The sequence below is a fragment of the Spermophilus citellus genome (genome assembly GCF_964194105.1).
Source record: "Spermophilus citellus genome assembly, chromosome: 10".
In the NCBI taxonomy this organism is placed as follows: Eukaryota; Metazoa; Chordata; class Mammalia; order Rodentia; family Sciuridae; genus Spermophilus; species Spermophilus citellus.
Window position 1 is genome coordinate 129,162,159 of NC_138197.1, and position 24,969 is coordinate 129,187,127.

At 48.7% G+C, this 24,969-nt stretch overlaps 2 protein-coding genes across 7 annotated transcripts in view; one reads left to right on the forward strand and one right to left on the reverse strand.

The window, feature by feature from the left end:
* SGSM3 (small G protein signaling modulator 3) overlaps window positions 1-24,969 on the forward strand; it is a 51,062-nt gene that overhangs the window by 11,481 nt on the left and 14,612 nt on the right. Inside the window, exons 2-22 of one of the 4 annotated variants that reach the window (XM_081310502.1) lie at window positions 9,308-9,415; window positions 9,846-9,931; window positions 10,375-10,441; window positions 13,202-13,407; window positions 13,499-13,606; window positions 14,063-14,206; window positions 14,500-14,695; window positions 14,946-15,091; window positions 15,434-15,658; window positions 16,027-16,081; window positions 16,181-16,308; window positions 16,428-16,583; window positions 16,749-16,803; window positions 16,981-17,030; window positions 17,193-17,345; window positions 17,487-17,557; window positions 17,656-17,704; window positions 17,782-17,867; window positions 18,063-18,185; window positions 18,298-18,358; window positions 18,807-18,937. In XM_081310502.1, the coding sequence (XP_081166628.1) occupies window positions 9,409-9,415; window positions 9,846-9,931; window positions 10,375-10,441; window positions 13,202-13,407; window positions 13,499-13,606; window positions 14,063-14,206; window positions 14,500-14,695; window positions 14,946-15,091; window positions 15,434-15,658; window positions 16,027-16,081; window positions 16,181-16,308; window positions 16,428-16,583; window positions 16,749-16,803; window positions 16,981-17,030; window positions 17,193-17,345; window positions 17,487-17,557; window positions 17,656-17,704; window positions 17,782-17,867; window positions 18,063-18,185; window positions 18,298-18,358; window positions 18,807-18,848 (2,214 nt within the window). In that variant the 5' untranslated portion in view covers window positions 9,308-9,408 and the 3' untranslated portion in view covers window positions 18,849-18,937. Of the gene's footprint in view, window positions 1-9,307; window positions 9,416-9,845; window positions 9,932-10,374; window positions 10,442-13,201; window positions 13,408-13,498; window positions 13,607-14,062; window positions 14,207-14,499; window positions 14,696-14,945; window positions 15,092-15,433; window positions 15,659-16,026; window positions 16,309-16,427; window positions 16,584-16,748; window positions 16,804-16,980; window positions 17,031-17,192; window positions 17,346-17,486; window positions 17,558-17,655; window positions 17,705-17,781; window positions 17,868-18,062; window positions 18,186-18,297; window positions 18,359-18,543; window positions 18,759-18,806; window positions 18,938-24,969 lie in introns of those variants that run through there. The other 3 variants (XM_081310501.1, XM_081310500.1, XM_081310503.1) reach the window with 3 other exon arrangements.
* The window catches only part of MRTFA (myocardin related transcription factor A), a 119,017-nt gene continuing 113,221 nt past the window's right edge, over window positions 19,174-24,969 (reverse strand). For all 3 annotated transcript variants that reach the window (XM_081310496.1, XM_081310495.1, XM_081310494.1), the window contains exons 11-13: window positions 24,679-24,831; window positions 24,229-24,289; window positions 19,174-20,841 (exon numbers count right to left, since the gene is read on the reverse strand). In XM_081310496.1, the coding sequence (XP_081166622.1) occupies window positions 20,315-20,841; window positions 24,229-24,289; window positions 24,679-24,831 (741 nt within the window). In that variant the 3' untranslated portion in view covers window positions 19,174-20,314. The remainder of the gene's footprint in view (window positions 20,842-24,228; window positions 24,290-24,678; window positions 24,832-24,969) is intronic.

Consider the following 24,969-nt stretch of genomic DNA (forward strand, 5'->3'; position numbering starts at 1 on the left):
ACCCAGAGCCTCGTGCATGCTAGGTAAGTGCTCTACCTCTGAGCCATAACCCCAGCCCTTAACAGAACTTTTTGTGATATTTATCAGGCATTCCTGTATAAAAACCCTTTGGTTACAACCTTCCAGTTTTACTTATTTTCAGGAGGACTGACATAAATCTATATCTCAAGTAAAAGAACCATTATCTTATCTTTTAATATGCCTGTGTTTTGGTTGTACTCTCCTGTCAGGGGTTAAGAACAAGTTGGTCAAAATTGACCTCTTTCCTATCTACTGTTAGAATCAGCTGAGATTTTCCAGGGATTCCTCTTGGGAACTTGTGAGAGGCCTCTTGGCTCCTTTAGTTTTTCCTCTATCAGTTGTGCTATCTGTCAGAATGGTCAAGGTCTTGCTGACCACAGTTGGCTTCCCTGGGAAGCATCAAGGACATTTCCCTCTCCAGTGACCCTCATCTTTGCAAAGTGTGTACTGCTTGGCTTCCTGTTCTCTAGAGTCCTCTTGATCCCCCAGGTCAGAAGGTCAGGTGATTCACTTGAAGTTGTAGAACACTTAGAACAGTCCCATTGTTCCCTGGGTCCTAGCTTACCTTAGAGGGCAAGAGCCAAAATATTGGCTACTCTTTCCTTAGCCCTATAACTTTCTTGCCTTTGGTTTCCAAGTATGGGTTTTGAACATCCAGCAGGTTGGTTTCACCAGTAACTTTAATGTCTAATTTTATAGTTACCCCTTCCATTTAACTGGGGGGTTAGTATTAGTACTGGAATTCAGCCTTATATCCTATTCTGTCCTATAGATGATAGCTTATTATCCCAAATTAACTCATGTTGTTCTGTTAGAAGGAGTACTTCTTCAAAACACAAACAGGCAAAAGTTATAAAGTTCTGTAAGGAAAGTAGAAAATGAAATTAATAAGACCAAGAACACATTCAGTTTGTATAATAGTTTTGAATCAAGAAGTATAATTTGGGGGCTGGGGTTGTGGCTCAGTGGTAGAGCGCTAGCCTAACATGCATGAGGCACTGGTTCGATCCTCAACACCACATAAATGAAAAATAAAGATATTGTGTCTACCTAAAACTTAAAAAAATAAATATAAAAAAAGAAACATAATTTCCATAATAACCCTAATATATTTTTGGTATCTTATTTTGCCTCCACCAAGACACATGTATTTATCAACTTCATCACATATGAGATCTTTTACAAATCTTTTACTTTCTAACAAAACTCCCTTACAATCTTACATATCTTTTGTAATTTTTCCAAACCTTTACTTAGTTTTGTATTGGTTATTTTGAGATCCTGGGAAACTTTGTTGTTGTTGCTAGGATTTAACCCAGCACACTTAACCACTGAGAGACATCCCCAGCTCTTTTATTTATTTATTGCTTTTAGTTTGAGACAAGGTCTCACCAAGTTGCTTAGGGCCTTGCTAAGTTTCTGGGGTGGTCTTGAACATGTGATCCTCCTGCCTCAGCCTCCAATGTCTTTGGGATTATAATATTTGCCATCAAACCCAGTGAAATAACAGTAATCTTTACAACAAAAATCTACTCTTTGAGCAAAACTTCAAATGAGCTTGAGTCTAGCCTACTTTGGAGCCATCCTAACGTGGAATAGGGTGAAAGGCAGAGACTTTTATCTCAGGTTAGGCAGGGCTTTTGACAAACAATACAATATTGCATCTGAAACATGAATAAAAACTAAGAGAGCTCCTAACTTTATTTTGTGCAAAAAAAAAAAAAAGGTGGCAAAATACTTCTATGTTTTACAATATCAACCTTTGATAATTGTAATCAGGCTCTCCTTATTACCTTCCAAAAATACATTTAAATTCCCATCCCACAAAATTTTATATATAGCAGATTACCTTTATCAGTTCAAAACATTAAATGACAAATACCAACCAAATTAGTTATTTCTATATAAATGTGAAGGAGACTATTGCTACAGATAATTTTAGTTTGGAGACAATCAACTGGATAAAGTGGTCTCCCAAGCTTTACATTTTAAAAGGCTTATATACTTGAAGAACATGAATGCATCTAATATACAAAGAAGCCAGTGTGTCACAGTCACACAGATGTGCTTACATTAACTAAGTTTAAATTTTAAGGTAAGATGTAGAATCCATAGTGTACAGTAACAATAATCACAGGTCTGCATGGATTAGCTGTAGTAGCAAAAATAAAAAGATAGCCTTAAATCTTATAAGTTGAGGATACAGTGTTAATGATCAGAAATAGGCTTAGCAAAGCAAACAGATAAAGGGGAGCACTTATTGGTTACCTTGCTGGTAAACCTACATAAAGTTCCATTTTACAAACTTTTAAATAACATTTAGACAAGGATCATACAAACCTGGTTCTCAGATGTATACATATCTCTGGTTACATATACTTAGGACATCAACTATATTGTAATAACCTAAAATAATAGTTGTTTGTTTAATCATTTATGAAGTAATCATTTAAAAAACTTTAAAACAGGTACAAATCCTAATTCCTTTAAGACTTAGTTTCCCTAAGTAATAAGACCTAACAGATACAAGAAAATTATCCTGATAAAAGCAGATCGGTGTTCAGACTTTTCTTTCCTATCAGTACATTAAAATTTGAATAATTTTAACTGATGGTGCCAACTATAGTCAATTTAATCATATACACAACCTTTTTGAAATGTACCTTCCATAAACCTTTTGCAACTTAAATATTCTATAACTTGTTTACATCCTTAGTTTTGTCCTCACTTTCATCTTGGACTTTAGCACAAGAATATTACTTTACTATACAAAATACTTTCTCATTCAGAAACATTTCTTTTACCTTCTAAATACTGAAATATGTGAATTTTATTTACACACAAATTTCATCCTAGGAGAGAGATCAGACAATCTGGTGTATACAAAAATTGTGCCTTAGGGCCTGGCACTGTGGCACATGTCTGTAATCCCAGCAGCTCAGGAGGCTGAGGCAGGAGGATCACAAGTTCAAAGCCAGCCTTAGCAAAAGTGGGGTGTTAAGCAACTCAGTGAGACCCTGTCTCTAAATAAAATACAAAAAAGGGCTGGGAACGTAACTCACTGGTTAAGTACTCCTGGGTTCAGTCCCTGGTACCAAGGAAAAAAAAAGTGCATTTCGGCAGCTGATGGAAGTGGGTCCGTATGACTGGAGTATAGGGTAGATGTGGGGTGGTGAGAGGAGTATAGAGCGTGGGTGGGGGCTGATAGAACCTCATATTGTTAGAGAATGTGGCCCTTTTTCTGAGGTGCTAGCAAGTTGTTGAGAAATAAGCAGGAGATGCTAGCATCCAATTTGCTTTTAAGAAAAATAACTTTGGTAGGAGGAAGCAGCTGGAAAGAGTCTGGAGCTTTCTAGAAGAAAGCTCTTGCTAGAGGAAGGTGATAAACTGTGGCAGGTGTGAGATTGAATAGGACAGTCTGGGCAGAGGTTTACATGTGTATTAATTAAGGACTAGAAGCCAAGGGGAAGACCAGTATTTTTGTACCCATACCTTGAAAAAGTAGTCATATACTTTATCCTTCATTTTTTTAAAAATGTTTATATCCCATTGAACACTTATTAATTTATTGTCTGGGGCTGGGGATGTGGCTCAAGCGGTAGCGCGCTCTCCTGGCGTGCGTGCGGCCCGGGTTCGATCCTCAGCACCACATACAAACAAAGATGTTGTGTCCGCCAATAACTAAAAATTAAATAATAATAATAATAATAATTTATTGCCTGGCTTTACTTTTGTTTTGTTAGCATCTAGTGTCCACATTAATCTCTTACTTCAGCCCTTCTCAGATTTCCCAGCTCTGCTGTCCTCTTGCTGTGTGAGTTATTATCAGTAGATTTCAGTGTCCTCTCATAATTTCAGAGAAAACTGGTCTTCAGGATCTCTGCAACTGCCAAAATAGAAATTTTTATGCTTGTGCTACTTACAGACTTTGTTTCCTGGCAGAAAACCACCTGTGTAGCAGTAGCTCTGCTGTGTTGCCTTATGTCAGGGAACACAGGAGGTAGTTGGGCTGTAGGTAAGGAGTGCATGAAGGGCCATATCCCTTTGATGTGTATCAGGCGGCCATAGGAAATGGACTGAACTTTTCCTGGCCCCTTCCATATACTCACAAATATGCACATGAATTTATAGTGACAGCTCATCTTTGCATTGTGAACAAAATTTGTCTTACTGGAAATTGTGGGATTGGCAAACTAAGGAGGAAGAGACTTGAAGCAGTCAGAAGACTAGGACCTTTAAGCATGGACTTTTTTTTTTTTTTTTTTTTTTTTTTTTTTTTGGTATGGGGGGATTGAACCCAGGAGCACTTAATTACTGATCCTCATCCCAGCCCGTTTTTTTTTTTTTTTTTTTTTAATTTTTCTGACAGGGATACACTAAGATGCTTAGGGCCTTGCTAAGTTACTGAAGCTAGCTTTGAACTTGAGATCCTCCTGCCTCAGCCTCCTGAGCCACTGGGATAACAGGCCTATGCCACCGCACTGTGCTAATTACAAAAAACTCCTTCTCAGTGCCAAAGTTTTTGTTTCTGATACCCCTGAGCCCTGGGGCGGCTGTGCTGCCAGGAGTGGGTAGGTGGGTCGGGGAATGATGTGGCTAACTCTGGATAGCTTTTTCCAACTCCTAGATGGCTGCTTTCAGGCAGATTTCCATAGTGACCAAAGGCAGGAAAAACTGCCCACAGGTAGTATTACATCAGGGGCAGCTTTGGGTGAAGTACATACTACATATTCATATATATATATAGTACATATATGAGTTATTTCTAAATATATGTGTGTGTGTGTGGGTGTGTATAAACTTAAGAGGTGAATCTTTCAAACTATTTAAAGTATACCCAAAATCTGACCATTTCTCAGTGCCCCAACTGAGCTAAGTCCATATGCATCCACCACCTTCTGTCCCAAGAGAACTCATCAAAACCGAAGTAGATTCAGGTTTACTGAGAATAAATTCCAAAGGCCTGTCCTACTTTGAAGTCTCCTGGCCCCTGCTGCCTCTTCCCACTCTTCTCCCCTGAGGCTACCCTGGGCCACTTTAACCTATTAGATGCCTTTTTGCTGCTTCCACCTGTCAGTGTGCCCTGGACTTGACAGGTTTGCATCTGCTACACCTTCTACCTGGATCCCCTCCCCTCAGCTATGACTAGATCCCTCTCTTCCTTTTGGTCTTTGTTCAGAGGTCATCTTATCCTCAAAGGGCTTTTTCTGACCACTGAATATAAACAGCCCCTGGCTTCTGACTTTACCTTTACCTTGCTTTATTTCCTCTTACTGCTGTGCTTTTCCTCATCTGTTTTCTGTTTCTTTCTGGTTCCCTTAGAGCCTGCCTGGTTGGGAGGGCTCAGTCATTGTTTGTTGAATGACTAGGGGGAGGCAGCTGAGGCCAGAAAAGGGAGCAGCAGATAAATATCTATGTCTCAGTCAGGGCACCTCATCGCCACTGTTTCAGGCAACCCCTTTTCCTTTATTTTACTCAGCCCTTCCAGAAGAAAGAAACAACATTTAGGATGTTAGTGAGGAGCAGTCTTTCTCATGATCTCAACTGGAATGTTACATTCAAACATATGACATTGTTTTTGTAGGTTGTCATAGATGAAAATCAGCAATTTATTTATTTATTTCTCCTTCCTTTCCCCCTCCTCATTCTTCCCTTCTTCCCTTCCTCCATTCCTTTGTCTCTTTCTTTCTCCCTGCCTACCTTCCCTCCCTCCTTCCCACTGTGCTGCTGAGGCTGGCATAGTCTTAATCCTCCTGTCTCAGCCTCCCAAGTAGCTGGGATTATAGGCATGTGCCACCACTCCCAGTTTTAATATCAGCAATTTCAAGTGGCTTAGTATAATAGCTTTTAGTATATCATAATGTAGAGGGTCCAGATACTAACAGTAACTTTCTAGAAGTTATTAGGCTGATGAATTGCCTGATAATTAAGTCAGTGTGCTAAGGGCCTTGTTTGCTTTATCTTGCTTAATCCTCGTAACCTTGGTAAGATAGAGGTGGTATTATTCCATTTTATGAATAAGAAAACAGATTCAAAGAAGCCAAGTAAACTTAGCCAGGGTTGTAATAAGTGGGGATCGAAAATGTGAGAGGTTAAAATAAAAATAAAAAAAATAATGAAAATGTGAGAGGTGGAACTCAGGCCTGACTGGAATTGTGGTGCAGAGAACAGGCAGTGAAGTGCTTCTGTATGACACTAATAAGAGTGCTACTGCCACTGCAGTAAGCTCTCCCAGAGCTCTTAGCCAATGGGTGTTTTAACAGCACAGGGTTACATTCCCAGAGCTATCAAGGTGGCGAACCTGGTGGAGACGCATGGTGTCTGTGACAGGCACAGTTCTGGGAGTCCTTTGGGAACTGTATACTAGTCTCTTTCTAGGCTTATTTTCTCTTGTATGTGAAACAGATGATATCTGTTCCAAAATGTGCTGTGAAGATTAGTGGCACCTGATGAGATTTTTCAAACTTCTACTTCTGTCATTCCCTTTAATATAAAAATATGTAATTCTAGCCAGACACAGTGGTGCACTCCTGTTATGCTAGCAGCTTGGGAGGCTGAGGAAGGAGGATCACAAGTTCAAATCCAGCTTCAGCAATTTAGCAAGGCCCTAAGCAACTCAGTGAGACCCTGTCTCTAAATAAAATATAAAAAAGGGCTGAGGATATGGCTCAGTGGTAAAGCATCCCTGGGTTCAATTCCTGGTACAAAAAAAAAAAATGCTCTATTCAATTAAGAATCTGAATCAAATCAAGCCCCGTGGCATGTGTTACACTGAAAGAAGACTAAGCTTTCACTGTTGTCTTCACACAGAGCAAACCAACCTAGGATGGCTGATGCAGTAGGAAAGCAGGCCCTGGCCTCTGGTTCTCAGCAGAGCATGTCTGCAGACAGGAGGCAGCACCCTTCCCCGCCAGGTACCTCTGTGTTGGTCAGGAATTTTCTACTTTGACCTTTAGCTCAAACTTGGCATGATCGGCATATGTCTAGGGCAGTAGTAAACGTTGGTGACTTGTCCTGAGGAACTACAGAATGGCCCTTTGCTCCCAGATTAGCAAAAAATCTTTAATGAGAACTGGAACTTGTTCACATACCTATTTTTTAATTTATGCTCAAGTAAGGATAATGTTTTTTTCCTTTAATTTATGCTCAAGTAAGGATAATGTTTTTTTTCCTTGAAGTGGCTGTGTTTCCTTTTTGCCAATGGCTAAATTTTGCTAATTGCCTACCCACCATCAGCATCTCTTCTTTAAAGAAATGTATATTCAGATCTTTTGCCAATTTTTAAATTGGGCTATTTGCCTTTTTATTGTTGAGTTCTTTTTTAAGAAGGACAGAAACGGTCAGGGACAGGGCTTTAGAAATGACAGAAGATATTAAAGTTAGATTGCAGTTTCTAACTTGGCTTCCCCGCTTGTAAGCCTAGTGAAAAAATGTGGTTGAACTCAACCTTGTAGTCCCAGCACTTGGACTGGGAGGAGGAGCACTCAAGCAGCGGGGTCACTTGAGCCCAGGATATGGAGGCCAGCCTGGGGTACATGGGGAAACCTGTCTTTAAAAAAAATATACGGTAAGGTGAACCGCTGGCACAGGAATGTCGAGGGACAACTCGGGGAGGTCTACTCAGGAGATGTGTTGTGTTCTGTTAAATGAGTCCTCAAAGATTTGGGGCTCAGGAAACCTGTTCCAGAGGTTTGGTTGTGGCTGGGCTTTGTTTTCTTTCTTCCTGAAGAAACACTGCTGTGGAAATCCCTATGCCTGGTTCTCCTTCATTAGTGTAATGGGAGCTGGGCCACAAGCTATGAGAACATCAGCTTTGTAGCTTCTTCAAAGTATATCCCCTTGGTAGGGCTAGGGCTCAGTGATAGAGCGCTCCCCTAGCATGCTTGAGACATTGAGTTCCATCATCAGCACCACATAAATGTAAAAGATGTGTCCATTTAAAAAAACTAAAAAATAATATTTAGGGGCTGGGGATGTGGCTCAAGCAGTAATGCACTCGCCTGGCATGCACGGGGCGCTGGGTTTGATCCTCAGCACCACATAAAAATAAAATAAAGATGTTGTGTCCCCTGAAAACTGAAAAATAAATATTAAAAATTCTCTCTAAAAAAAAAAATAAAAAATAATATATCTCCCCGACAAGACAGGAGGCTCTTTCTTTCAAATCCCCTCTCTCATCCCTTTTGTCCTCTTAAAAAAGGAGTCAACAATAAAGACACATAACCTTATTTATTTATTTATTTTGCATTACTGGGGACTGAACTCAGGTGCTCAACCAATCAAGCTACATTGCCAGCCTTTTTATTATTATTATTATTATTATTATTATTATTATTACTACTACTACTACTACTTCTACTATTATTTGGTACCAGGGATTGAACTCAAGAGGTTCCAGCCCCAGCCCTTTTTATATTTCATTTAACAGTGTCATTAAGTTGCTGAGGCTAGCTTTGCACTGGGATCCTCCTGCCTCAGCTTCTCAAGATGCTGGGATTACAAGGATGTGCCCCACACCTGGCTATCTTTTTTATTTTTATTTTTATTTCTTTGAGACATGGTCTCACCAAGTTGCTTAGAATCTCACTATTGCTTAGGCTGGCCTAGAACTTGTGGTCCTCCTGTCTCAGCCTCTCGAGTTGCTAGGATTACAAGCACATGCCAGCACACCCAGCCAAGTGGCCTGTTTGAGTCAGCTTTTTCTTGCTGCTATGACTAAAGAGTATATTTGGGGGCTCATGGTTTTAGAGGTCTCAGTCCATAGATAGCAGACTCCATTCCTTGGGACTCAAGATGAAGTAGAACAACATGGTGGAAGAGTGTGGTGGAGAGAAGTGGCTCACATGATGATCAGAAAGCACACAGAGACTCCACTAGCCTGATACAAATATATACCCTAAAGCCACACCCCCAATGCCCACCTCCTCCAGCCACACCCCACCTGCCTTAAGCCACCACTCTGTTAATCCCATCAGGTGATTGATTCACTGATTTGGTTAAGACTCTCATAACCCCATCATTTCTCCTCTAAACCTTCTTTCATTGTCTCACGTGAGCTTTTTGGGGACACCTCACATCCAAGCCACAACATGACCTAATTTAAAATTTTAATAGGCAAGGTGTGACTTTTTTCCTTCCTTATGTTGAGCAATGTGGCAACTCCCCTCTCCACTATACTGGGCCAGTGAAAACTGCATGTGGAGAGGGCTCACCCCCTCCCAGGAAAGGGGGTGCTGTAGAGTGATGGTCCCCTTTGCTATGATGGTGCCTTTTGGTCTCCTAACAGGCAGATGTTTCTGGAGCCCATGAAGCCTGAGGAGCCTTTCATCTCTAAGAGATCAGGATAGTAAACACCTGGATCCTCAGAAGACCTGCCAGCTCAGCACAATGTCAGGTAGCAGGGCCTGGGCCCTCACCAGGAGCCAGAGAGTGGTACTGACTTCCATTTTCAGAAACAGCCATCTAGATAAAAGAGATGGAGAAAGGGAAGGGAGGCTTCTGGTTTGGGCCTGTCTGGGACAGATACTATAACTCTTACCTGCTCAGGTCTCCAGTTTCCCTCTTCCCTGCCAGTTACTTTATGAGATGGAGGTTGGGGCAAGGACATGGGGTTTGGTTATGTTGGGGGACATGCTGCTGCCTTCTCCCTTCTTCCAGAAGCATGTTCCTTTCTAGGGTGTTCTTCCCATTCCTCCTTCCCCCTCAGTCCTACTCTAGATGGCCCAGTCCCTTTCATGCTGGCACTGCACATTTGGAGGGGGTGGGGTTTCTGACATGCCTCTGGGTTTTCTTAGTTGTTCTCTCCCTGGTCCTTTTTGTTGTAGGAAGCCACATACCTTCTGCTAGTGGCCCTTTCTCAGCCTTGACTCCAAGCATATGGCCCCAGGAGATCCTGGCCAAGTATACTCAGGTACAGCAGTCAGTGCAGCCAGGCACCCTCCTGCTGTGCTCCTGTGCTGTGGCATGAAGGGACCCACCTCTGCAGGCTGCCCAGGAGTGGGTGGCCAATTTCACAATGTTCACACAGGCTCACAGGGTCACCACCAGAGATGGCATCTTAGTTCTACGTGCCTGTGTGAATCGATCATTAGGTAGGAGGAAGAGTATTTTGGGACATGGAAATGCATGAAACATGTTTTGCATTGATCTTAGTAACCTTTGAACTCTGAGAACAACAAAGAAAATGCTCAGAGCAGGTAGTGACCCCTGTGGGTGAGCGATGACCAGAGAAGCCTTTTTGAAAGGGTAGCCTTTGATCTGGGTGGAAGTTAGCAGTTAGCCACGTGGGTGGCATCTTTTGGAAACTGGCCCCAGGCTGGGGGATAGACAACTTATCCCTGTTCCTTGTTCTAGAAGGAAGAGTCAGCAGAGCAGCCAGAGTTCTGCTACGATGAGTTTGGTTTTCGGGTGGACAAAGAAGGTAAGATGGAGCCCCCTAAGTGTTCTTGCTGATGTCCTTGTGTCCACAGCACATGACCTCTGAGCCCCTTTTGTCACCCGTTCCAGTAAGACTCAAGGACAGAAGCACATATGAGAGTGCTACTGTTATAAGTATATGGAGACCTCTGATTTTTTTTTTCCTTTCTACATTTTTTAATTGGGTATCATATTTGTACATATTAATGGGATTTGTTTTTACATATTTGTGTGTTGCATAAAATTTAACAGAGACCTCTGTTTGTTTGTTTAAATACTGATCTTGCTAGGTACAGTGGTGTTCATCTGTAATCCCAGCTACCACTAATCCCAGCAGGATGCAAGTTCTTGGCCATCCAGGGCAATTTAGTGGGACCCTCCTCAAAATATAAAGTAAAGGGGCTGGGGATGTGGCTCAAGCGGTAGCGCGCTCGCCTGGCATGAGTGCGGCCCGGGTTCGATCCTCAGCACCACATACCAACAAAGATGTTGTGTCCGCCGAGAACTAAAAAATAAATATTAAAAATTCTCTCCCTCTCCTCTCTCACTCTCTCTTTAAAAAATATATATATATATAAAGTAAAAAGGGATGTGATAGCTGGGCGCTATGGCGCACACCTGTAATCCCAGCAGCTTGGGAGGCTGAGGCAGGAGAATTGCAAGTTCAAAGCCAGCCTCAGCAACAGTGAGACGCTAAGCAACTCAGTGAGACCCTGACTCTAAATGAAATACAAAATAGGGCTGGGGATGTGGCTTAGTGGTTGAGTGCCCCTGGGATGTGGCTCAAAGGTTAAGTGCCCCTGAGTTCAATCCTTGGTACCAAAAAAACCCCCCAAAAAAACGGGGAGGATGGGATGTAGCTTAGTGGCAGAGCATCCCTGGGTTCAATCCCCAATACCACCCCCAAGAAATATATTTATCTTCACCTGATAATAAAAACAATTATGTTTATTGTAGAGAATTTGGGAAATACAGTAACGTAAAAGATTAAAACAAAATTAGCTCCTGATCCTACAGCCTGAAGATCACTATTGACATCTTAGTGCCTTCCTCCCTAGCTGTGCTGTGTGCATCCTTATATACTTTTCATAACTAAGATTGCATTGCATGCACATCATGTCATGAGCAGTTCCTGTATCAGTTAAGACCTTTTTAAAAGCATATTTTTCAGGCTGGGGTTGTAGCTCAGTTGTGGAGCACTTGCCTAGCATGTGTGAGGTACTGGGTTCAATTCTCAGACCATATAAATAAAGTAAAGGTCCATTGACAACTTAAAAAAAAAAAAGAAAAAAACATATTTTTCAATAGTGCTTCCATATCCAATTATAATGAATTTAATATAATATTCTTGTAGCCATGTTTCTGTAGGTGGGTACCTGGGTTAGGTGCCCTTGCAGGCTGTTGGGAGGGCCATATGCCAGAACCTGTCAGCAGTCCAGAACTAGTCATAGCATGTCATTTGGCTGAGGCAGTCATCTTTAGGTCACTCATTTCCAGTTCTTACATACGTTTTGCTTGATCATCTGATGAACAATTGGAAATTAAAAGCTGAAGTTGAGAGGGACACAGGGAACTTTCTGTTGTAACAGAAATCCTCTGAATCTTGATGGATCACTGGATTCAAAGTCATAGTGTGCATCACTGTGCTAGAATAATGTTTAGAACTAATTTGTTTTTTGATACTCCTCAAAAGGTGTACTTAAGATTTGTGCATCTTTTTGTATGTCAAGTTGTCACGGTTAACATTTTGAGGACTGTGCCAAGGACATGACTTAAAATGGATGAGGAGGCAGCTCTCAGTGGGGCTCGCAGTACAGAGGTTTCTGGGTGGCTGCAGGAGACCCTCATGCAGCAAGTATTTCACAAAGTGGAGGGTGGCTTATGCCCCTTCCCAGCTGTGTCTCTAGCACCTCAACAAAAGTGGTCTGGACCACATGGAGGTCCCGTTCTGGTGGGAGACGGGCAGTAAACAAGCAGACACATACCTGCTAGGATGAGAGCCACAAGGGTGATTCTGGGGATAGCAAAGAGGGGAGTTGATTTTGTCAAGGTTTCTGAGGGGGAGATACATGCAAAGACTAGGAGGAGGCGAGGGAGCAAGTTTCTCTGGGGAAAGTCAGTAACAGGCACAAAAGCCCCAAGGTTGGAGTGAGTTTGGTCGGGGACAGCAAGAGGGCCCATGTCATAGAGTGGAATGAGCAAGAGAAAAGTGGCAGGAGGTGAGGTCAGTTGGGCAGGTCATGAGAGGCAGGCAGTGGAACCTGGAAGGCTTTTGGCTTTGTCTGAGACATGTCAGGAGCAGCCACATAATCTGATGTGTCCTGGAAGGGCCACTGTGACTGCTGTGGGGCTGGCAAGACAGCCACTGCTGTGACTCAAAGGACTGTGATGTGGTCTGGCCTTAGGGTTGGTAAGAAAAGGGCAGATCCTTCCATTTTTGCAGTGGATTGAATATCTGGATATTGAATATCTGGTTGGGTCTGGAGGAGGAGGAGCTAAAGGTGACCTGGAGGTTCAGGCCTGAGCCTATGGAGTAGTAGTTTCTAGACTTGGGCAGCTTTGGGCAGAGAGTGAGAGCTCAGGTTTGCTCACAGCCAGGAGGGCTGTGCAATGGAACTCCTAGGAAAGGCGCTGGCAGAGGGTCTGGGTTTCAGGGAGCCTCCTGGGCCTGGGGACAGCCCCTAGCCCTGTCAGGAGGGTGGCTGCTGGGAGCATGTAGTGAGGAGCACACTTTCCTCCCTCCTCTGCCCTCTCCTGGTGGAAGGTGCTGAACCTGGATCCAGCCCCCTGATTGGGGCTTCTCTGGTGGAAGATCCCCCGCAGAGGCTGCGGTGGCAGGCCCACCTGGAATTCACCCACAATCATGACGTGGGGGACCTCACCTGGGACAAGATTGCAGTCTCCTTGCCCCGCTCTGAGAAGCTCCGCTCCCTGGTGCTGGCTGGCATTCCACATGGCATGAGACCCCAGGTGAGAGAGCCACAGGGAGTCACAGAGGGTTCAAAGCCTCTGACCGGGTGTCACAAAAAAGACTGAGTGCTCCTGTGGCACCTTCCCTCAGCTGTGGATGCGGCTCTCTGGGGCCTTGCAGAAGAAGAGGAACTCCGAGCTGTCCTACCGTGAGATCGTGAAGAACAGCTCTAATGATGAGACTGTTGCTGCCAAACAGGTAATGTGGGAAGGTCGAGGGACAGGCAGGAGGAGCTGCCTGCAGACCTTGTGGAGGGAGGGAGGTGTCACCTGGGTTCCTGGAGCATGCCCTCACTGGTCTCCTTGGCAAGGACAGCAGTGCTCTCACCTACACACATGACCCTGGAGGAAACTTGCTGTCTCCTAGGTCCTTTGTAGGCTGCAGGGAGAATTGTCCCAGAGGTCCCCAGTATGTGGAAGGACTTGGAGGAGATGGGGTCCACATTAGGAATGGTGGGGATTTTAAACACACCCCCAGGCCGCAGGCTTTTTCAGTAGGTCTGGCATGAAGTTCCCAGGTGACTATGATACAGTTGGCGCCACATTTCCTGGGATCTGATCCTGAAGGGAGGAGGGGAAACTCCCCACTGTTCACCTCAGGCTACAGCTGTGTCTCACAGGGTCATCTTGTGGGGTTGTCATGGGTACCTGACAGATCGAGAAAGATTTGTTGCGCACCATGCCCAGCAATGCCTGCTTTGCCAACGTGAACAGCATCGGGGTGCCCCGTCTGCGCAGAGTCCTGCGAGCACTGGCCTGGCTCTACCCAGAGATTGGTTACTGCCAGGGCACGGGCATGGTAAGCATAGCCCCAGGAGGGCTAGTGGGGCTAGGGCTTGTACCCAAGGGTCTCTCCAGGCCCCCAATAGGATATGTGATGACAGTCCCCAAGGAAGGCCAGGACAGTTGCTTCTGCTGTTAAAACAGAGCCCTGGGGACCTGAAATAAGGCAGGCCCCTCCACAGCCTGAGAAGGAATGTCTCCGGAAGTGTTCCCAAGAGGCTTTTCTTGACTAGTCTCCCCAGAGGGAATTCCTGTCCTTACTCACATGGAGACTTGGGTAGAAGTCCCTTGTCCCTCTTCCCTGGCCAGGTGGCTGCCTGCCTCCTGCTGTTCCTGGAGGAGGAGGATGCGTTCTGGATGATGTGTGCCATCATTGAGGATCTGCTCCCTGCCTCCTACTTCAGCACCACCTTGTTGGGCGTTCAGACTGACCAGCGAGTCCTGCGCCATCTCATTGTCCAGTACCTGCCTCGTTTGGACAAGCTGCTCCAGGAACACGACATTGGTAAGGCCTGGCAGTTCTCTTCCTCGCTGGCCTTCAGGTCCTTGGATGCTGGAGCTCTGAGGCCTCTGGACATAGGCAAATGGCCCAGCTGTGGACATAGGAACATGCAGTCTATGTCCTCGTTCCGTGGTATTCTCTGACCCCTTCCCCTCTGCCTTCTCACTACTCTTTGGGAAGTGTCTTGCCCAGGCTGCCTCCAGTGGGCTGTCCTTGTTGTCCCCAGCCCTGTTGGCTCTGGTATCTATTGCAGAGCTGTCCCTGATCACGCTGCATTGGTTCCTCACGGCCTTTGCCAGCGTGGTGCACATCAAGCTGCTGCTGCGCATTTGGGACCTGTTTTTCTACGAGGGCTCCCTGGTGCTGTTCCAGACCACGCTGGGCATGCTGCGCCTCAAGGTGCTCCCAGGCTCCTCTGTCTCCAGGCCAAGAAGGGGGCGTGTGTCAGGCACAGGGGCCATGGTGCCCTCCTCTGGGTAGATGTGGTGGGCTCCAGGCTCTGAGCCCAAAGTTGGTGGGCACAAGGGACATTCCCTTCCCTCCATTTCTACACCAACCCAAGCTGCAGCAGGAGTGGCCCAGCCCTGGTCCCTGCTGAGGTCCCTGATTGTGGGTGGCTAGAGGATCTCCTTGGGCCCTGCAGAACCAGCCCCTACCCTATTAGCCATGCCAGAGGACCTAAGTCTCCAAGGACAGTGCCAGATGCAAGACCCCTCCCCTCTCTGTCCTCATGTGGTCTAGGAGGAAGAACTGATCCAGTCCGAGAACTCTGCCTCCATCTTCAACACACTGTCAGACATCCCATCACAGATTGGAGATGCAGAGCTGCTCCTGGGGGAGGCCATGCGACTGGCCGGCTCCCTCACTGATGTGGCTGTGGAGACTCAACGCCGCAAGCATTTGGCCTACCTCATTGCAGACCAGGGCCAGCTCCTGGGAACTGGCACTGTTGCCAACCTCTCTCAGGTGCATTAAGCAAGCACAGGCTCAGCCCACAGCAGGTGGTCCTCAAAGCCAGAGTGAGAAGGGCTGTGGGGAGCAGACTGGCTCTTCCCTGCTGTGCTATCCTCTATCCCTGACCCCAGCTCAGCACCCAGGGCCCAGCATGGCCCAGTCAGACCACTGCTAGGGGATGATACAGCCCTCCTCCATGTTGTGCATCCTGCCACTCTGAGCCTGGCCTGGTTTGGGAGGGGCACAGGCCTGCCCTGAACTGAGTACATCAGAGCTGGCCACAGGCCATTTCAGAGGAGTTAGTACTAGTAAAATACTGAGGGTCAGCATCCCCTCTGTGATGGGGGCTGGCCCTGCTGACCCCCTCTTCCTGCCTATAGGTTGTTCGGCGTAGGACCCAGCGGAGGAAGTCGGCCATCACCTCCCTGCTCTTTGGTGAGCACTGCAGGCAGCACCCTCACATAGGATTGTGGATTTGCACTTCCTCTCCTGGGGCCTGGGCAGGGGCGGTCACTGGAACTCTCTGCCTTCTAGGGGAGGATGACCTGGAGGCCCTCAAGGCCAAGAACATCAAGCAGACAGAACTGGTGGCTGACCTCCGAGAGGCCATCCTGCGCGTGGCACGCCATTTCCAGTGCATAGACCCCAAAAACTGCAGTGTGGTGAGCGACAGCTCCCCAGGCCAGACTCTGGGGCTCTTCTTCCCCAGCCTGGTCCTGGCACTGAAGCTTCCCCAGCATGGTGGGCCTTCCATGCATCCTATTTCTGTTCTTTCTTGCAGGAGCTGACCCCAGACTACAGCATGGAGAGCCACCAACGGGACCATGAGAACTATGTGGCATGTTTACGCAGTCACCGGCGTCGAGCAAAGGCCCTGCTAGACTTTGAACGACACGATGATGATGAGCTGGGCTTCCGCAGGAATGACATCATCACGGTGTGTATGGGGGGCTCGGCACACCCCGCCACCGACTCCCTGCCTTGCCCCTTCCCTGCCGAGAGGTTCCGCTCTGTAAATATTGGGTCTTGGCCAGGCCTACATGCTGGGGACATGAGATGTGTGTGCGTGGTGTGGGCTGAGCCCTGTCCCCTCTCTGTGTAGATCGTGTCTCAGAAGGACGAGCACTGCTGGGTGGGAGAGCTCAACGGCCTGAGAGGTGAGGCCCACATCTAGCCGCAGCCTGTCCTCCACTGTGCTGCCTGGCCCAAGGCCCCTGGCCGCCCTACCCTGCCCGCAGGTTCCTCGTGGCCTATAGGGAGAGCTATATCCTTAGCCCTGGGGAAGGGTCAGAACAGACACTGGCTGCCCCTCATGGGGACCTCTTCTCCCGTAGGCTGGTTCCCAGCCAAGTTTGTGGAAGTCCTAGACGAACGGAGCAAAGAGGTAAGAGGCAGACAGGGTAAGGCTGCTCCTGCCCCAACCCTGGGGACAGCAGGGGTGTGGCCTGAGCGAGTCCTGGCTTGTGGCAGTGGCCACAGGACAGGGAAAAGGGTGGCTGGCAGCAAGTGTGGGTCTGAGCTTCTCAGACACATTCCCCCCCATCAGTACTCCATTGCGGGGGACGATTCAGTGACGGAGGGGGTCACAGACCTTGTGCGAGGGACCCTCTGCCCAGCCCTCAAGGCCTTGTTTGAACATGGACTGAAGAGGCCATCCTTGCTCGGGGGTGCTTGCCATCCCTGGCTGTTCATTGAGGAGGTGAGTCGCTGCTGGTCCCCTGCCCACATGGTGCCCATCCCATGCTCTGCTTGCCCTAGGGGTGGGCAGAGGAACTTTCAGGGTGGAGGTATGTGCTCAGTTGGACCCTGTGGCTCTCACTAGCCCTTCCCGTCCCCACAGGCAGCAGGCCGGGAGGTGGAGAGAGACTTTGACTCGGTGTATTCCCGCCTGGTACTCTGTAAGACCTACAGGTAACGGGTGCTGTCTGGCATCCTCCTTCCTGTGTGGGAGGGCGGGGGTGACCCAGAGCCCAGAGCAACAGGGCAGTGCTGGATTTTGGTCCCCTCAGGTTGGACGAGGATGGCAAAGTCCTGACCCCAGAGGAGCTGCTTTACCGGGTGAGTGTGGCCACTCTGCCAGCCTGAGACATCTCGGTGGCTGGCAGAATGTTCCAGTAACAGCTGCCCCCTCTCAGGCTGTGCAGTCTGTGAACGTGACCCACGATGCAGCACACGCACAAATGGATGTCAAGCTCCGCTCACTGATCTGCGTGGGGCTCAAGTAAGTGGAGAGAAGTGGGCAGGAAAGGGACCTTCAAAGGGGACCCCAAAGAATAGAGAGGCATCCTCAGGGCATCTGGCACTTTTGAGTTCTGGCCTCCCTGAGTGTGTGCAGGAGCTGAGAAGGGGAGCAGGTTGGGGGAGTCTTCAGGGGGCCATGGCCCTGCCTCCCGCTCCTCCCAGCCTTGTCACCCAGTGAGCAGGTGCTGCACCTGTGGCTAGAGGTGCTCTGCTCCAGCCTACCCACTGTGGAGAAGTGGTATCAGCCCTGGTCCTTCCTGCGCAGCCCTGGCTGGGTCCAGATCAAGTGCGAGCTCCGGTGAGACTGGTTCTTGGCAGGTGGCGCGCCCTGTAGACCCCTTGGATTTGGGGTGGGAGGTGGGCAAGATGGTCCAGGGTGATGAGAGCCTCCCACCCCCCCCACCCCCTAGGGTCCTCTGCTGTTTTGCCTTCAGCCTGTCCCAGGACTGGGAGCTCCCTGCAAAGAGAGAGGTGGGTGGTGTGTGGCTGGTCGTTAGCCTTATTTTCCCCAGGAGGGCTGGGGCCTCGTGCTGGGGGAGCATCCCCAGGGGTTCTGGGCATGGCTGGGGTCCAGGGGAGGCCTCTGAGTGCATCAGCTCTGGGGATTGCTCTGGCCCCAGCCCACATCTGACAGGCTCTCCTGTACCTGTACACAGGAAGAGAGGCAGCCACTCAAGGAGGGTGTTCAGGACATGCTGGTGAAGCACCACCTTTTCAGCTGGGACATAGATGGGTGATGCTTCTGCAGCTGCCCTCTCAGGCCTCCCCCAGCCACCCAGGCAGGCCCCTCCTTCAAACAGGAAGAGAGTGGTACTACCTGCTAAGCTGTGGGGTCCAGGGAAGGAGAAAACTCCAGAGCCATGTCTGGGCCCATGACCAGGGTTCAGGCTTTCTTACTACAGGTTCCTACTGTTGGCAGGAGGAGGGTGCCCAGCTCAGCCTTTCCCTCCCAGGGTCCTAAGGAAGCCCTGGCCAGCTGCACAGTTCATATTAACCAAAAACCTTATGAGGTGGTGGTGAGCTGCATCTGTTGTCTTTGCTCAGGAAGCGGGGGTGTTTAATGGCAGATAAAGACCCCTTGATCTCTGGTTTTGTTTGTAAATAAACAACTCTTTAAGAAAAGCGCCTCCCCTCTTCCACTCAGCCAGGCTGCAGAGCTGCAGGTTCCCCCCCCCCCCAAATCAGCCTGACAAGGAGCTGAGATGGGGGTCACTGTGTGGCCTCCAGATACAGGTTCCTTTATCACAACCACTTACCTTCTGTAGATGAAACAAGACACACAAGTCGGTGTTTTTGTTTTATTTTAAAAAATTCACACAGCTTCCCCACCTTTGTCCCAGCACTGGTTTTGGAGACGCCATCCCTATTCCCCTTATGAATCAGGCCAAAAGTGAGTGAGGCCAGTGGCCCCAGGACAGGAGGCAGCCAGTGAGTGGCCCCTGTCAGCCCAACAGCAAGGTGGAGCTGGGTCCCCTGTCCCAGGGCCCCCTCTTGGCTGCAGTGAGGCAATGGGACGGAATGTGGGTGGGTGAAGAGCTCCTGACAGGACCAGGAAGCACCTCTGCCCTCTTGGCACTGAGGAAGCAGGATAGGTGGGGTGCACGCTGTGGCAGGATATCTACATGTCAAACACACGTGAGGGGTGGGTGGGCCCAGGCAGCTCTGCACACCAGGCTGGGTACTGGGCACTGTATATATCACACAGCTCAATATGACCCTGTATCCAGCCCCCAGCAACCCTCCTGGCCCATGTATATGTGAAAGCAGGAAGGGAGGGAGCCACACCCATCTCCCAACTCCCCCCCCCCAAAATAAATGTATATATGTATGTTATATAATATAGAGGTATATACATACACCTGTACAGAAAATCTTGCCAACCAACCACTAAATAGTTATACTACATCAAGACACTAAAATGGCAGGGGGCCCAACTCTCAGGAAGCCCTGGAGCCTTGGGGCTGGCCAGCTGATACACGGAATGGGGAGTACAGGCCCAGGCTAGCTTCTTCTCTCACAGCAGAGGGGTAAGAGAAGGAAGAAAAGTCAGCCCTTGACCCAGCTCAGCCCTAGACCACCAGAAGATTCTCAGGACAGGGCCTCACCTGCCTTAGCCAAACTGCAGCCACACACTACAACTCTGACCTCAAAAAGGAGGTCAAATTGAAATGGCCCTGGGCCTGTCCAGGCCTCCAGTGTGCCCCAGTGTGGGACCCAGAGCTGCTGCTTGACAGGTCATCTCTGCCCTGGGTGGGCCTGAGCCAGGAGTAGGGCCCAACTGCTCCAACCTTCCAGGGAAGGGAGAAAGCAGGGACTGTGATTGTCAAGACTCAAGCCACACAGAGCCTTGCACAGAACTGCTAGCTGCAGTTCCCTGGCTCCCCAACTCTAGCCCCTTCCCTATCCCTGGTGTCCAGAGCTAGAAAGCTACAAGCAGGAATCCCAGTGTAGCTGAAGATCATGGCCGTCAAGGAAGTCCGTGGAGAAGAGGCTGGGGGCTGCAGTGTTGAGGGGTGCCAGGCTGAGCACGGGGCCGCCTGATGACAGCTCCAGCCAGTCCATGCTGTCCAGGTGGCCATCAGCCAGGTCCAGGCCCACACTGCTGCTGGGCTCAGGGGCAAAGTGCAATTCTGAGGTGTCCATGGGGGATGGGGGATGGTCCAGAATGGCAGCACTGCTCAGCATCTGGCTGTGGAGGTCATCAATAAGGGAAAGGGGCTCTGGCCCTTCATGCCCACTGGTCAGCAGGGGCAACCCTGTGCTGCTCTCCAGGAAGTCCTCCAGGCGCCCTGGGAGGGCAGGTGATGCTGGTGGAGGGGGAGCAGCCTGAGGAAGGTCAGGGGAAGGGGAAGGCGAGGGCTGTGTCACCAGCGGGGAACTGCAGGCTGCTGATGAGGGTGGCTTCTCCTTTCCTGGTACAGACGGTGGTGGTTCCTTGAAATCTGCTGAAATTTCTGCCAATTGAGACAGACAGTTCATTGATGTCAGAAACCAGGCCTGAATGCATGCCAAAGAATGATCAGAGACCCTTACCTCATACTATAGAGAAGAATAAAATAAAAGTCTTAAGTGTACAAGCTAAAGCTATGAAACAGGAGAAAAGGGGGAATCTATGTATGACTGATGTGGCAGTAATTTCTTGGTTGTGACAGCAAAAGCACAGGCAGACAAGTTAGACTACATCAGAAGTTAAGACTTTTGGACCTCCAAGGACACTACACCAAGAGTGAGTGAAAGGGCTTCTCACAGAATGAGAGGAAATACTTGCAAATCATATTTGATAAGGGAATTAATACCCAGGATTTATAAAGAACTACAACAGAAAACAACCTGATTAAAAATGGGCAAAGTACTCAAATATTTTTTCCAAAAATGCTGAATGTGGTATGGCACACACCTATAACCCCAGCTACTTGAAAGGCTGAGGCAGGAGAATTGCAAGTTCAAGGTCAGCCTCAGCAACTCAGCTTGGAGACCCTGTCTTAAGACAAAAGTAAAAGGCTGGGGGTGTAGCTAAGTGCTGAAGCACCATGGGTCCAGCCTCCAGTCCTGGGGGGCAGGGTCAAGAGGAGACACTTCCAGACATCACACACACAAGGCCAACAGCACATGAAAAGATGCTCAACATCTCAGTCATTAGGGAAATGCAAATCCAAACATGAGATTCTACCTCATACCCATTAGAGTGGCTATTATCCAAACAACAGAGAAGGAGGAGTGGCAAGGAGCTGGGAGGTGGTACAGCACATGGCTGGAATGCACAAGGGCCTGGGTTTGATCTCCAACACCAAAAAGGAAGTCAACGTTGGTGAGGATATGAAATGAGAACCCTAGTGCACTGTTAATGGAAATGTAAAATGGTCCAGCTACTTAGGGAAAAAGCTTGGGTAGGCTCTACAAAAACAAACGATGATTCAGCAGTCCTGCTTCTGGGTACACATCCCAAAGAATGGAAAGCAGTGGTATCTCAGAGAGACCCTCAGACACTCAGGATGACAGCACTGTTCACAGCAACTCAAGCAGCCCCACGTCCACCAACAGATGACCAGATGGACCTTGAAGACCCAGTGCCAAGGGAAATAAACCACAAAGAGACAACTATGATTCCACTTATGTCAAAATCAGAGATAGCAGAACAGGGGTTAGTGGGCGAGGAGAATGTGGAGTTTCTAATGGATACAGTTTCAGTTTGGGGTGAGAAGGTTCCGGAAGCAATGTGGCACACATCAGAACATACTTAATGCCTCTGAATTTATATTTACAGGTGGTCAGAATGGCAAATTCTGTTATATACATCTTACTTATCACAATAATGAATGTGTTACTACATAGAACCAGGCTTGTTCCCTGACCCCAGTCTAGGTCCCTACTGTCCCAACTGAACACCTACCCCTGCAGCTGCTTCACTAGACAAGGAGCCTCAGCCTCCAGCCATCACCACCTGCCACTTTCAAATACCTTCCTCTCTCGGGATTCTTGCCACTTCAGTGACCCTTTGAGGCAGGCCACACCTCATCTGTTTTTCTGCCATTTTTTAAAATACTAGAATTCAAGGATCACCCCCTTTTCTTCCTCAGTCTCTGTTCCTGGGCAACAGCATCCCTCCCAAGGTTCATTGTGGACATGGTGGCACCCAGAGCTCAAGCCGAGGCCTCTCCTCGGCTCCCAGCCCAGCAGTTCCACATCAGCAGGTTCTGGGTCACCTGCACTGGTCAGAAACAGTTCAGGCCCCACCACGGGGCCTGTCCCTGAAGATGCCCCTGGGGCTTGAGAATCATTGAGCCCTTATTTTATAAACTGTCACAAACTTCGCCATTTTTGAAGTACACTGTTCTGTGGCTGAGCTCTGTGTCACCTGCCCCATTGCACTCAATCCTACCCATCAGAAAGGATTCTCCACGCTTGGTGCATGAACCCTACAGACCCACCACATCTGTACCACGGGTTCTGCCCTCTTTCCTACTGCCACCATGGAAGCCCCCACACTCCTCCCAGAAGCTGACCCCTCCACTCCAGCCACAGGGCCCTTCTCCCTAAGCTAAGGGGGTCCCTCCCCACCATACCACCTCCCGTGTGTGACAGTGCTCAGCAAACAAGCTGTTGCTTTTCCCACCTGCCCTAGTTCCTTGCCCCTGCTCTGCAAGAAAACTCCCAGAGAGCGTGACCACTGGTGACAGCACAATGCTTGCTCCCCACCTCAAGATCAGGTCTCAGACCTCACCCGCCTTGCCCATGCTGGTTTCCAGGGTGTCACATCTGCCCACTGCTGGGCCTCATCTACTTGTCCCTCTCTTTCACAAAGGCCAGGGCTCTGGCGCCCACCCTTCCTGCTCTAACAGGCTCAAATCTCCAGACAACTGGCTCCAACTGCAATTCTGGGCACCACTGATTCCAGCCCAGATCTACTGGAACCAGCCACCCCAAGGCCACCCAGCTGCCTCCTGACAAGTATCTCCCCACCTGAGGCTGCACCCCACATGGCCCTGGGCAATGGCAACCCTGAGGCCACAGCCCTGAGTCATCCTTGGCCATTGACTTCCTCACTACACCTGAGGCACAAGAACGCAAACCAAAGGCCCACTCTCCAGGGCCCAGGCCCCTACCCCTGACAGGGGTCCCTGCAATGGCCACAACTTCCACAGCACTGAAGAGCCTGGGTCACACCCAACAGAACCACTCTGCTCTGAGTTGCGCACACCACCCTGGGGCCAGGAGGCCTCCTTGCCGCCCCATCCCCCACCACCCTGCTACCACCCCTAGGGCACCTAGCAGTGGCCTCATGGCGCCCTGCTTGGGGCTGCTCCTGAGCCTCTCCACGGCCACACCTCCACACCGCCCCCTCCCTCGCTGCATTCTGTCCTAACACCACCGGCTCTTGGTCCAGACACTGAGCTTATTCATTATATTTGCTGTTTCTCTCCCACCCTGGACTGAACTCCACAAAGGTGAAAATCTCTTGCATTCCAAGGTGTCCTGGGGGCCAAGTAAAAGGAACATTTACAGAAGAACTCCACTATCACAGCCCTTGTATAGTCCAGTGTTCAAGAAATCAATCAATGCTGGACCCAGTGGTGCACACCTGTGTCTCAGCAACTCAGGAGGCTGAGGCAGGAGGATCTCAAGTTTAAGACTAGCCTCGGCAACTTAGTGAGGTCCTAAGTAACCCCGCAAAACCTTGTCTCAAAAAATAAAGAAGGTTGGGGATGTGGCTCAGGGGTTAAGCGTCCCTGGATTCCATCTCCAGCACAGGAAAAAGAAAGAAGCAAAGAGAAATCAACCAAACCACCTTAAGCTATATAGATAACCTATGAACAAAGGGAGGCTGGGGCTCCGGGCTTTACCTCCACTCTGAATGAGGATGTCAAACAGGTCATCCATCTGCTGGCTTGAGGAACTGTTTTCCTGTGGGACAAAACCAGAAAAAAAGGCTGGGGCTGCAGCTCAGTGGCAGATCACTTGCCTTGCACGTGTGAGGCACTGGGTTCCATCCTCAGCACCACATAAGAATAAACAAATAAAATTAAGGCATGCTGTCCATAAACAACTAGAAAAAAAAAAAGATGAAAATAAAAATCTAGGTCAGGGGACCCTCAGGCCTGGCCTGAGCCTAGACACCCGCACCCCAGTCCCCAGATGGGCAGCCAGACCACAGTTCTGTGGCCCAGGATCAGATGCCTATCCTGTACCAGTAACTCCCCAAGGCCTCCTGACCACAGACTGGCCTCTGCCTGTCTATCCCTCCAGGTGGTCCTAGGGTACCACCCACCCTGGCCAAGTCCTGTCATTGTCACCTGCTGTTTGGGCTGCTGGGTCACAGCCTCCTCATAGCCTGGAGGTTCTTTCTTCAGCAGAGAAGTTGGAGTCCCAAAAGGGGGCTGTGATGGGTGCTCCAGATCCATCTGGGCAGGTGGGCCAGGGGCTGGAGAGCCAGGCTGGGACAAGGGCTGGTTGGGACAATAGGGGAGAACAGTGGTTGAAGGGGAGCAGGCCTCTGGAGCTCTCCTAGAAGGGACTCCGGGCATTGGTCCCTAATCCTGCAAAGGGTCAGCACAGGCGATGGCTTCTCTGGGCTGATCCTACCC